Source organism: Falco biarmicus, chromosome 11, assembly GCF_023638135.1.
Source record: "Falco biarmicus isolate bFalBia1 chromosome 11, bFalBia1.pri, whole genome shotgun sequence".
Lineage (NCBI taxonomy): Eukaryota > Metazoa > Chordata > Aves > Falconiformes > Falconidae > Falco > Falco biarmicus.
Window position 1 is genome coordinate 3,819,671 of NC_079298.1, and position 12,286 is coordinate 3,831,956.

The 12,286-nt window shown below is 45.9% G+C and overlaps 1 protein-coding gene across 6 annotated transcripts in view; it reads right to left on the reverse strand.

Moving 5' to 3' along the window:
* Positions 1–749: 749 nt before the first annotated feature.
* Positions 750–12,286, reverse strand: part of LRRC7 (leucine rich repeat containing 7) — a 177,546-nt gene continuing 166,009 nt past the window's right edge. For 4 of the 6 annotated variants that reach the window (XM_056355871.1, XM_056355870.1, XM_056355877.1 and 1 more), the window contains 4 exons: positions 11,126–11,344; positions 9,748–9,840; positions 7,119–7,193; positions 750–2,803 (listed from right to left, as the gene is read on the reverse strand). In XM_056355871.1, coding sequence (XP_056211846.1) covers positions 2,696–2,803; positions 7,119–7,193; positions 9,748–9,840; positions 11,126–11,344 — 495 coding nt within the window. In that variant the 3' untranslated portion in view covers positions 750–2,695. Of the gene's footprint in view, positions 2,804–7,118; positions 7,194–9,747; positions 9,841–11,125; positions 11,385–12,286 lie in introns of those variants that run through there. The other 2 variants (XM_056355872.1, XM_056355873.1) reach the window with 2 other exon arrangements.

Genomic DNA, 12,286 nt, shown 5'->3' on the forward strand with positions numbered 1-12,286 from the left:
ATTTCCTGAACTTGATATTGAAGAAATCCTTATTTCTGCGTTCAAAGGGCAGAGATGACTTCAGAATGGAAGGTTTGGCCTCTGAAAAGCCATGAATGTTAGAAAAGGGTGAGGAGGGCTCTGCGGTTTGACAGCACATGATGAAACTACATCCATGTGCTAGAAAACTGAAAGCAGAAAAGACTAGGCAAACAACGAAACCAAATCTCGTGAATTCAGCAAGTTTTTTTAGCTTGTGGTATCAGGAAGATTTAAAAATTTGTTGAAAAGTATTAATTGTCTATTAAATCTATGTTCTGAATATCATAAAACCATTTACTCAAACTGTAAATTTTTGGATCAGCTGTGGCTCACTGTGGCATCTGGTGGTGTGTTGCCTCTCTGGTGGTACAGAAGCTCTTCCAGCCGGAACACTCGCTTGGATAAGGTGAAGTTCATGGGATGTGGGAACCTGCTCAGTCAGCTTGGAATTTATGTTTTGTTAAAGTTTATACTAATACACTTAATTGTTCCTTTTGACTGAGGAGAAAAAGGGAGATGCAGCCAGCCGCAGCACAGGGAGCTTATGCGCCAGTGTGGAAGTGTCACTTTCCAAGTGACCATGAAAGAAATCCCCGAGCGGAGCAGAGAGCGGGGCTGCAGCTCTGCAGTGACGCAGCCCGCCGGTTCAGTGCCACGGCCTGGCCGGGCTCTGCTTCTCACCACTGGCCACAGAGTCCAGAAAGAAAGAAAGGAAAAAACCCCACAAACCAACCAGAGAAGTTATAAAGTTGGGGCTTCATAATAATATTAGGGGGTGGTTCCTACTCTACCTATTTGACTAATTTGTAATTTAATTGTTAGGTATGGGTTCTTTTCTCTCTCCTGTGTGCACAGGTGCTCTTCAGCCACCCGAACCCAGAGCGAGTGCTGGGCAGCTGGTACCCTCAGCAGGTTTCTCTTCCCTGACTTTGTTTTGCTGCAGCCCGGCGAAGGCCCTCGCACCCCAAGCTGCCTGTGTGGGAACGGGCAGTGCCAGTGCCTTTCGGTGGTGCCAGGGATGCTGGCAGCGCCTTCCACAGCTCAGTCCTCCCGCTTGCTGTGCACAGGCCGGCAGCAAACCCCCACAGAACGTGCCTGCACCTCTGGGAGCAGCACTAGGCCCACAGAGCAGAGCAGACGTGGGACAGAGTGGCTGTATTGGCTTCTGAAATCGAGTTGAATTTGAAATATAATTACCTCAGTCAGTGTGCACTTGCTGGGAAAAGGAGGAAGGTCTAGGAATTTCTACAGGCTCTTACACGCAGAAAAGGAAAATGTTTGTGGCTGTGCCCTCGTGCTACAGCTACACTCCTCTGACCTGGGTTTTTCGGGGTGTTTCTAATCCAGCTGGAAAAGGTGCAGGCGAGCCTGTCCCTCCTGGAGCAGGTGCTGGCTCTCCCTGCTGTCCCTTGCCATCAGTGGCAGCAGGTCAATGGAAACTGGGTCCCCTGGAAAAAATCTGGTGGGAAGTTTTCTTACATTTTTCCCTCCTGCTGTCAGTTACGGACACCTGGTCTGCAGAGCTGAACCCGGCAGCTTTGCAGTCCTGTGCTGTCAGCGCTCCCCGTGGGGACAGCGCCCGGGCTCCCACCTGAAGGGGCTCCAAGCCGCACACTTCCGCAGGGTGGCTCGGTGCCACTCCTGCTCCCCTGCAGCGTGGCACAGCCGGGCTGGATCTGCTCCCATTAACGAGACCGTGACTGAAGGAAAGGATCACATGGAGGTTAAAGCCTCGCTGATGGTGGGTGCAGCGAGCAGGGGCCAGCGAGGCTGGGCAGCAGTGAAAATACAGACCAATGTAAGACTGGGGCAATGGGCGAGGCAAGGAAAGGGCCTGCAATTTTAAATTAAAAAGTTAGGTAATAAGATTAGCAGCAACAAAAGGGGTTCTACTGCCACCCGTCACAACCTTCTTCCGTTTGTGAAGCATACCTGTCTGAACTCCCTGCGCGTCGTTTAGTGTGTTCACACGGAACCAACTACAAGTGTCAAACGAAAGGAAGTTAACCAATTTCCGTGTAGGTTATTCATATCTAGGTCCCAGAGTTGACAGTATAATTTATTAAGTATCTCACCCTGTATAGTGACATTTTTTTACTAATTAATATGGAGCCAGCTATACACACTGCATATGTACAGGTATTTTCATAAGGCATATAATATCTTTGCATTGAAAATAAATGAACACTATTAAATTTAATTTAATATATACTTTCTTTGAGGTGTTTATGAAAATATTTTTTCTCTATATTTTTGTATGTGACATGATAGAAATATTTCATGGGAAGTACAGGTTAATATATTTTATCTTTATAAAGGCATATACAACTTTGAGGCAGTGTTTCTGATGGACAGTAGAATTCCTAAAGAATTTGTATGTGCTTCTGTGTTTTGAAATCATATGAAATTGACTTTTAAGAAGTAACTTGGTTAAAAAAACGCACCAATGCACAGCCAGAGGCTGACAATTAAAACTAATACATAGCCACATGAACAATATTTTATATAGTTAATATATTTTTTCCAAGATGATTGGTACTAACATAGAGTATTATACATTTGGCACTACTGTTTGCCATTGGTCCAGCAATTGGCAAAAAAATTTGTTTCCTATGTATAAATCTGTTTGAACATTAGATCTGGCTAGACATATTTACTATTTATAAAAAAATATTTAGACAGTAAGCTCACGTTGAATAACTAGGTCTACTGTATTCTGGAAACTCTTCAGTAGTAGCACAGCTTTCTCGTGTTCCATATGTACAAAACTGTGTCCGTTCGCCTGTAACACAAAGACAAGAAAAGAGAAATCAAATGAGGTATCAATTAGTGTCTTCATTTTGGGGCAGCAAAGGGGCATGTGAAAACTAAAGCCAAGCCTAAAATAAACGGTCACTGCGTTAACGACCTCCTGCAGGCAGGGGTTTGTGCCACTGAGAGAGCACGTTTCTGTTGGGCAGATGCTGCACCCCGTGGCCTCGGGCAGGGGCTGAGCTAGCTGAAGCCGGGGCTCCTTTCCAGCTCACATTCTTCCCTGACTCTGGGACATCCCGCGTATTTGCTGAAGCAGCAGGAACGCTGGGGCGTAAGGTTCTCAAGCACTGTGAAAAGCTCAAAGTTCATGCTGCCAGGACGCATCGCCGACAGCAAAGGTGGGCTGCGGCTCAGAGCAGGCGCAGACGTTCTGCATGTGCAACGAGGCAATAATTTACTGGATACACTGTCCTGCTTTCAGGCTAACCAAGTCCTTCCATAACTTGGCAGTTAGCATGCTAGTTAAAAGAGTCAAATTTTAAACATAATTGCCAATGGTTGAGTGTGATCCATGAGCCAAAGCAGAAGATACAAAGCGAAAGACTCAAGCGAGCCTGCGAGGCCATCGGACCTGGACGGGGTGCCGCTCTCTGCAGACACCTGCCACCCCGCTGGCCGTGGGAGCCTCCAGACGCCCCCCGGGTGCCCTGCCACAGGGGGGGCCCGCAGCGGGCAAACGCTGCCCCTGCCCCCGCCATGCCCCAGCCGGCCTGGCCCCGGGGCCCATCGCTGCAGGCCGGCACGGCATGGCACAGCGCTCGCTCCGGCAGGCGGCCAGGCTGTCCGGGGTGGAGTGGGGCTCCAGCTCCCAGCCGTTCTGCAAATGTGCTGCACTCCCGCAGCACACGTGCATAGCTGCCTTAACTAGCGTGTACACCAGGTTAGTGATGCCTTTGTGCTTTGGTTAATAAACTACCCCTGGCTGTATTAAAGGCTGCCGGGCCCGGAACGATGGTTACAGAAGGGCAGCACACACGTGGCTGCAGCGTCACCTGGGCAGGAAGCCCCTGAGCGTGGTGGCGCTTCCTCGGCATGTGAAGGTTCCTGCGCAACGGTGTGGGTTGCTGCGAGCTCTGGCGCCAAGCGCTGCACAGGTACGGCAGCGGGCAGGCAGAGAAAAAGCAGCAGCCACGCAACAGTGACAAATAGCTCACACAATTAACTACAGCACACAATTAACTACATTTGCCCTGAGAAACAGGAATACAGATTTTGGGCAGGAAGTTTCAAAGACATTGATTTATGAGCCACAGTTGGGCACCCTTCTGGCACTCAGTTTGAGGCCAGCTTGGACTCTCACGTAATTCAGAGGGAAACTGAAAAGGTTTCAGTTTATTGGCCACACAGCACTGGGATCTGTACTGCTCATTCGGAGAGGAAAAACAGTAACCACCTGCAAAGAAAGCTGAGAGCAGGCCAGCTCTGCCTGCCCCCTTCTCGGCCCCAGCCGCGGTGAGGGGCGCGGGAGAACACGGGAGAACACGACACGTTCAGCTCTTGCTAGTGGAGAAACTTCTCTACAGGGAAGGTTTCTCGGTGGAAGAGGGCTGCAAGGGATACACATCCAAACATTCCTAAGCAGGTCACACCCAGAGGGATTTGCTACTTAACATATAAATTAATGATAATCAAAATCTACTCCTTTCATTCCTGCTGTGGTCTCACACCCCTCACAAAATATGCTATGAAATCTGCACTTATATTTACACATTGAGTTACTATTTGGTTCTAATTATTAGAATGGTTTTTAGCTGAATCATGGAGCCACCAAAACACGATTTCATAGAACTGAAGGGCAGCCTTTAACATACGGTGGAAAAATTGTGTGACATGGCTGACAGAGCTGCTCTCTCCTTGCTGACAGCCGTAGCAGCCATGCGACTGTCCCTCCTTAAAAGTCACCTAGTAAACTGCTGCTATTTTTGTAACAGAAAAATAATTCCTACTTATCAAATAATTCAAGGGCAGAGGACTAAGACTGAGAAAACACAGGAAGGTGGTTCCTCCCTCGGAGTCCCAGCAGAAACTGGTGTCACCACCAGTGGAAGACAAGCGGCAGAGATAGCACCAGAGCCAAAGAGCAGAGATAATGGGTGAAGAGGAACTTCCTCTGATGCGGTAACTGGTGTGACAGAGCCCTGGTCTCTGGCAGGGGGTTGTCCCATGAGATAAATGCAAACAGAGGTGATGGTAACAGTGGAAAATGGGGGCGGAGGTGAAGTGATGCTGGTGACTATCAGCAGTTTCAAGTTCTGTTGCCTAGGGGACTGGATACTTTCAGCTGAAGGCGTTGCTTATATCTGAGACGTAAAACATCCTTCATCACAGTTAGGTGTTTTCCTCTGTTAATTCCTTCATGAGATTAATGACCGCCCTTTTACTTGCCACAATACAAACGAACACCTGGTGCTAGCTACTAAGCATGGGCAGAAGTAATTGCAAATGAAAGCAAAGTGTTCTTGCCAGAGAACTGGACATGATGTGCGGACGGTGACAAACGAGAAACCCTGCTGAGTCTAATCCATGATCCTACAAGAATGCCAATGTGCAACGTCAAACAAACTTCATCAACCTGATTAATATATAAGGAGAGTAAAAACTGCTGTCCCCCCAGAAATGCAGCAGTACCTTAAATGTGACTCTGTAAATATACGTAAGTGCTCTTAGTTCAGGAACACATGCTGAAACACGAGAAATCCCAGCTCCTGAGGGCCTGCTGCCCATCAGAGGAAATCACCTGGCATAACTATAGCTAGAAAATAAAGGCAGGTCAAAAGCGTACGGCTTTGACAGAGACACGCGAGGGGCACACACGCAAGGGGCCTGACCCTGTGCAGAACACCACGGCCCCCGCACCACTCCGTCAGGACCACTCGCTGCCGTATGCCCACTGCGTCCCCATGCAGGCAGCCCCCTCACCTTATTTTGCTGTTACTTTTTAACATATTTTACTCATTTTTGTTTCTCAGATCAGCTTTCAATATAGCACCTTGAGTATTCTAACTACCTCTCTATTCTGCATTTCACTGGTATTGGAACACAGTAGCCATTAAACACGCGTTGCCTGCTGTAGGCTTGAGCTGGTAAAGTGCAGTGCCTGGTAGGAGGGGCAGGGGGAGCGAAGGACAGAGGGAGGCAGGAGGGGACAGGCTACCGAAGACACTCGAAACACCTTTGGTTTGCTGACTTCCTTCACACAAATGATTGAAACACAGTTAACTTCTTACAGCCATTCCCACGGGTAGGGTAAGGACTGTTACAAGCCTTTCCGACAACTACAGTGTGACTCTCTTCCTTTTGTCAGAAGCAGCTGCCAACAGCAACACATTTTCCAGGCTTAACAAAATAAAAATCCAAAATCAACCTCGCAGGACATGGTAGAAAACACTTTTCTACATGGATGCTGTTATTTTCTGTGAATGAGGAATTTGTGAAAGGTATGTTCAGCAATAGCCCGCCTTTCTATTTAAAAGTTCACTGGAATGCAGAAAATACTTGTTACAGAAACAAAAAAGAAAACAGAAAGCTGAGATTTCTCTGTAAATTAGGCAGATGCTTCCATGATCCAGCATGGATTCAATAGTGGCTGTTTTTCATGAGAGTGCATTCAAAAATGCTGAGGCAGTGAAAGAGAGGCAAAAATACTGCAATTCTGTCAAAAAATGTGACTACATAGCTCCTTACCCCAGGGCCAATCAGCTGCAAAGGTAAAAACTAAACACGCCTTGCTTTGTCATATACTACACTTGTGAAACTGCTTGTAAAGCTCCTTCCTCCCTGCACCACTGGTGTGGGGAAGCCGGATATGATGTAAGGATTATTTTGATTTTAGAGTTTAAACATGTCACCTGAGTCCTTTCTGTGACAGTTTATAAGCATTAACCCTTTCCTGCAGTGCCGCCCCCGGCCCCAGAAGGCTGGTGCTGGCAGCCACAAACCTTACTCAGCACCCCTGGGGAGGGAGCAGGCAAAATGCAGGATGGCCTGGCTCCTGGCTGTGCTGCGGCCCCTCTGCTCTCAGGGTGCTCCCCGGGTGTATTTCAGCTCCCCGCCAGTCAGGCAGCACGCCCCAGTGCCTCTTTTTCACATCCTCAGTTTGCTTTCAAACAGCTTTATTCCTCCCAAGACCAGCTTTCAAAAGTACTGCGGTAACACTGGCATAACTCAATACTGAACTCCTGTAACACCACCATGAGCAGTTAACTTGTACTGAAAACAGCGTCACTGTACTTCTAAGACGCAAAGACTGAGCTGAGTTACAAAGCAGTTAAATCCATCCGTACCTGGAGGATCTTATCGCCAGGCTGGAGCAGGCTGGATGCTGGTCCGTCAGGCTGAACCCTAGTAACAAAGATACCCTATAAGTCAGAAGTAACAGAGGTTAGGATGCTATCACCAAGAACTAGTTCCCAAAATACAGGTGTCTCCCTAACTGGTGTCTGGGGGCTTTATATACTCTGGCAATGGTCTAAACACTAAACTCGTTTTTTGATCTGATTGCAGTCAAACACTAGTATGGGTTTGTAGCGGCTCTCCATGACCTTCAGCTGCTCACCACCCGACAGACACATAATTGTGGGCCATTTGAAACTAAGATTCCATGTCACAAAATAATGTCCAATATGAACATGGCAGGAGTAACAGGGTTATCAGGAGGATAATTAAAATGGAGCAAGCATTGATTTATTGGAATAACGCATACCATAATCTATCAGTGACCTTTGTTTACTTCCTCTAAGAAAAAAAAAAAAAAAAGTTTAAAAATAATTTCTAAAAAGTGGTCTCGCTATTCAGCCCTTGAGATATTCAGAACAATGGTCTGTAGGACTGGCACTTAAACCAGTGTCTGATGAGTGAATGACTGTGAAAAGGGAAAAGTTGTTAAGTAATATTTTTAGATTTTTTTTCAGAATTTCAGTAAAATATGTTAATAAGCCCCCAAATCAAAGATGGAGTTCCTAGGTGATGAGCACATTTGAAATATTTCCCATACAGCTCATGCTGCCCTTACTTCTGTCCCCTCAGTCCCTCCCCCTGCTGTGCCTGCCCCGTGCCGGGGTGAGCACTACGCAGGCTAGAGCCGAGCTCAGGCTGACCCTTAGCCACTTACACTGCTCTCACAGGCACCAGAGAAATTCCCTGCTTGGTATCACCACGCAAATCATGTAGGTCCTTGAGGGATCTGATAGCCTTCTGCAGCAAGGTACTGTCCAGGATTTCTATTAACCTTATAAAAACCTGAGCTCCTCGGGAGCAGAGCGATGGGCTGCTTAAATTTCATCCACGTGCCATTAACTTGACCCAAGTCTGCCGTTCGGAACGACTGATCGCTTCTGTGCGTTTTATGCTTTTCCTGTCCTTTCCTTGCCAAACCAGCAGCGTGCCACGGCAGAGGGGTATCGTCAGGCACCAGTGCTCACTGCCATCCCCGCTGACCCCACCTCACAGACAGAACAGTACCCTACGTGCGACTTAAACCCATCGCAAACGACTGGCGTGTCTGACGAGAGAGCACCTCCCTCTTAGCGCCTCTGTGATATTTAAAACATGATAAATCTGACTGAACGGTGCAGGCAGCCACATTTCAGAGTAACAACACAGAAACATACAGCTGTAAATAGTGGTCTGCACATTACTGGTGCAGACACATTCACAGTGGGATACAGACTCTTCTTTAGTAATTTCAAGCGAGGGATAGATGGCATAATGCAGCTTAATTCTAGCATCACACACTGAACTGTGGAATAAACCCATAATGTTATGAAGTGTAATTCTAGTGTGCAGTCTCACAGAAGGACATCGAAGTATGTATGTTTTAAGGGAGAGTCATTAAAAAGCCTAATGGTTATGTCATTAAATGGAACTACTCTTGATGTCCAAAACAGGGATGGTCAATGAGAAAACTGAAAGGAATTAAGACTGTGTTAGATTTCTATTTCCAAGGGTATTTTACATTTCCAGTTAGCTTTCTGTTGTAATTCCGAGTCATGGGGAAATGATTTTATTTAATTTGCCTGCAGATCTCAAATTTTTGAGAAGAGATGAAAAGACAGTTTTAATTTCATCATTTGCCAAACATAGTATTTATGGAAGTTATGACTGTCTCTTACTGAACCCAGTACTATCAAAGAATATAAACTACAAGAATATGTTCTACAAAGAGATACCCATAGTACTTGTTTTTCAACAAACTCCAGTCAGTTTTACTGCACGGAACAGGTAAATTCACAGGTCTAAGAGCCCACTTCCTAATCCCAAAGCCCCGTGTAGCTGATAGTCACCAGGTGTTGTGTTTTTACTAGGCTTCCTTTTACTGTACAGAGATTTATCAGCCTCTGAAACATGCAATTCCCAGAACGACTACTGAGTCTCCCTGGCCCTCATGTACCATAACGGTGACATGTTTAATTCCCAGTACAGAGCACAAGGCTGCTTCCACGGTGTGTGTGAGGCACCAATGATCTCCAGGCCAGGGTCCAGCCAGGCCGGTTTTATTCGGCATTTCAGCTACCTAGCGATGCTATTACTGGTTTAGTATCCCCTCTAATGACTTTACTCAAAGTCAAATCAGGGGCTATATTGACTCCTAAAAGAAAGAAGTGAGAGACACTATTCGCCAGAAAACAATCTGAAAAACTATCTTACACATGGAATACAAGGCAGACACCTATGTGCTTTCTGCTTTGATTCTCTAATCTTCATTAACCAGGGGAAAAAAACAAACAAACCCAAAAATTAAAAGGCAGCGAACAGCACTCCCTTAACAAAACCCCCCCCAACTAGTGAGGCACAGGAAAAAACTTCTTTCAATTATCACAAAAGAAGTGCATAAAAATTTTACTCATGTTCTCTATGTCTCCACTACATAGCACTCTAAAATAAGGACTAATTAGAGAAAAACTTGTAACTTACCTTATCAGAAGGTTTGAATGGATTTCCTTGTCCACTTATTCCACCACTGATACTAAAACCAAGGCCAGGATTCTTCTCTATCCTCACACAAAACTAGGTTAAAAAGATACAGCAAGGTAAGTCAATGCCAGCACTGAAGCTTGTCTAAACAATGGCATCTTCTTTGCACAGATCCCGTCTCACCATTAACAAGACGAGCTGACTCTCTCAGAAGCTGCATTACACAACACCAAGTCAGCCGAATATCGTTATAAACTGAAAGTATTGCCACGATTTTAGCCTGCTGCAACGATGCCGTAATATTCACAGTGCTACATGGATTTTTGCATATATTTTAAGATTTTATTTTCAAGCAGAAAAAAACAACCCTTTAGACTTCAGCAGTTCATACCAGCCAAACATTCCAATTAAACACTGGGATAAATCAGTCTGTGAGGCTTCACCATGTGCACTTTTATTTTTCTAGGTGTCACACATGCAGCATCCCTGGGTGCTATGCCTGGGACAAACCCAAGGAGTAAGTACTGTGAAGCTCTGAGACCTTCAGACCATTTTCAGGACCAGAGCCACAGCCCTGGTAGCCTGCACTGAACACCAACCACTTTTACAAGTGCCATACTCCGGGAAATAGTGCTGAATCTTATCTTTTAGTCAGGATGACTCTAAATGACATTGGGTAATTGGATTTAAAATAAAAATTGCTTCAGTGTAGCTAAATGACTACTCATTGAGCCAGCCTGAGCATGTACTCGAGCCACACAAGCAATTGCTTCTGAAGTTCAGTGCAATACTCTGGGAGTTAATATAGGCAGCTACTCGTGTGAATTATCAACACTTGACACAAGAGAAAGGTTTACTAATGATTCTGAACATTATTCTACAAGTCAGGTGTCTCAGTTGCCATCATTAAGGGACAGGACCACTTAATGAAGAAACTCCTTGGCACCCACTTGGCTAGACGGGGGTACTGGAGCCACAGCTGGCCTTCCGCAGGGCTGAACCGGAGCAGCCGATACGAAGCGGAGAAGACCTGCGCCGTGCCAGACACGCTGCACGCTGAGCACTCAGCTAGGTTCCTGGGAACTGGCAAAGCCAGCCAAGTCATTTGGTATGACCCAGTGACATTAGGTCTGTTTGGGAGCTTCAGTGCCAGATTGTGTCGCTTGGTCCATCCAAGAACAAAAAGGCTGTTGGTGCTGGTGCTGGTGCTGGGGAAGAGGCCGGAGCTGCCCACCCACCCCCAGCTCGGCCGTACCTGCTGATGCTGCCCGGCCCTGCTGCACTGTCACTGCCCCAGCTCCCTCCTCCTGCTGTACACAGGGCAGAAAAAAACAGGGAGTTTTTGTCCAAGTGTTATTTTATAGACACACTTTCTCACCTGCTCCTGATATGCATCCGTACTTCTCTGACCCTTGGTTTGGATTAAACATCGCCCCGTCTGAGGTGCTCGAGAGCTCTGCGAAGAGGGAATCTGAATAGGCAGCGGCGGCTGGAACTGCTGGATGGTGACTTTGTTCATGTTTCCTTCATACTGCTGCTCACGGCTCCGATGCTGTAGGCTTTGCGATCCCATTAAAGTCTGGATATGGCTACCTGCCTGTGGGTAACGTAACCCGTTAGGCCAGAAATTCAGGAAGCTGAAAAGAAGCAATTATTACAACTTACAGAGTCAAGTAAAAGCAAACCTCTTAAATCATATCAGAGGTTTGCCTTTTGACCACAGTTGGAAGAAACTGTGATTAAAAGCAGCAAGGATAAGGCCATTGCGTTCAGTGACCCTAGGCGGTTGAAGGGAAGTTAGCTGTATACAGTATGTTTTATAAACAGAAAATATTTCTTTCCTTCACGTCATGATGTATGCTCCTGCTCAGAATGTTTTGTGAACTGAAAACGTTTAATAAATTGAAGCAGGGTGGATTATTCATCATAGCACACTCTGAAGATAATGGAATGGGTGTGGGTTTTTTCTGAGGGTAGTTTGGAACAAGATTTATAACCCAAATACAGGTATTGGCCAGTATTGTGCACTATGTACGGAAAGCACAATCAGTTGAATCCTGTGCCTTGTCCTCAGAACAAATGTGGCTCTTGCAAAATGTAACTAATCAAAGTATCAAATTTCTATGGTAACATCTGCTGATTTGAAGCTCTAATATTTTGTAAATGTAAGTGAAATACTGCATGTACATTGACATGGCCTTTTGATATTTTCAGAAAAAAATGGATGACTGCTATCACTCTTCGTTGCCTCTGTCCCCACCACCTTTCACGCTTGCAGCTGTGACCTAACAGGTGAGGTCTGCTTTCTGTATTCTGTTCTTGACATGGTGAAGTTACATACTTGCTTACTCTTTGATACACAGTCTCTATTTAGGTACACAGATTACATAAATATTTGAGGCAAATCTTTGCAAAAGATTGCAAAATGTTGTTTCTTATAAATACTCACATGCAACTTAGCTGTAAGGGAACAAGCAAAACCCATGCTCTGTTGTATGATCAAACATTATTACCTCCATGAAATACCACACCGTTGCTA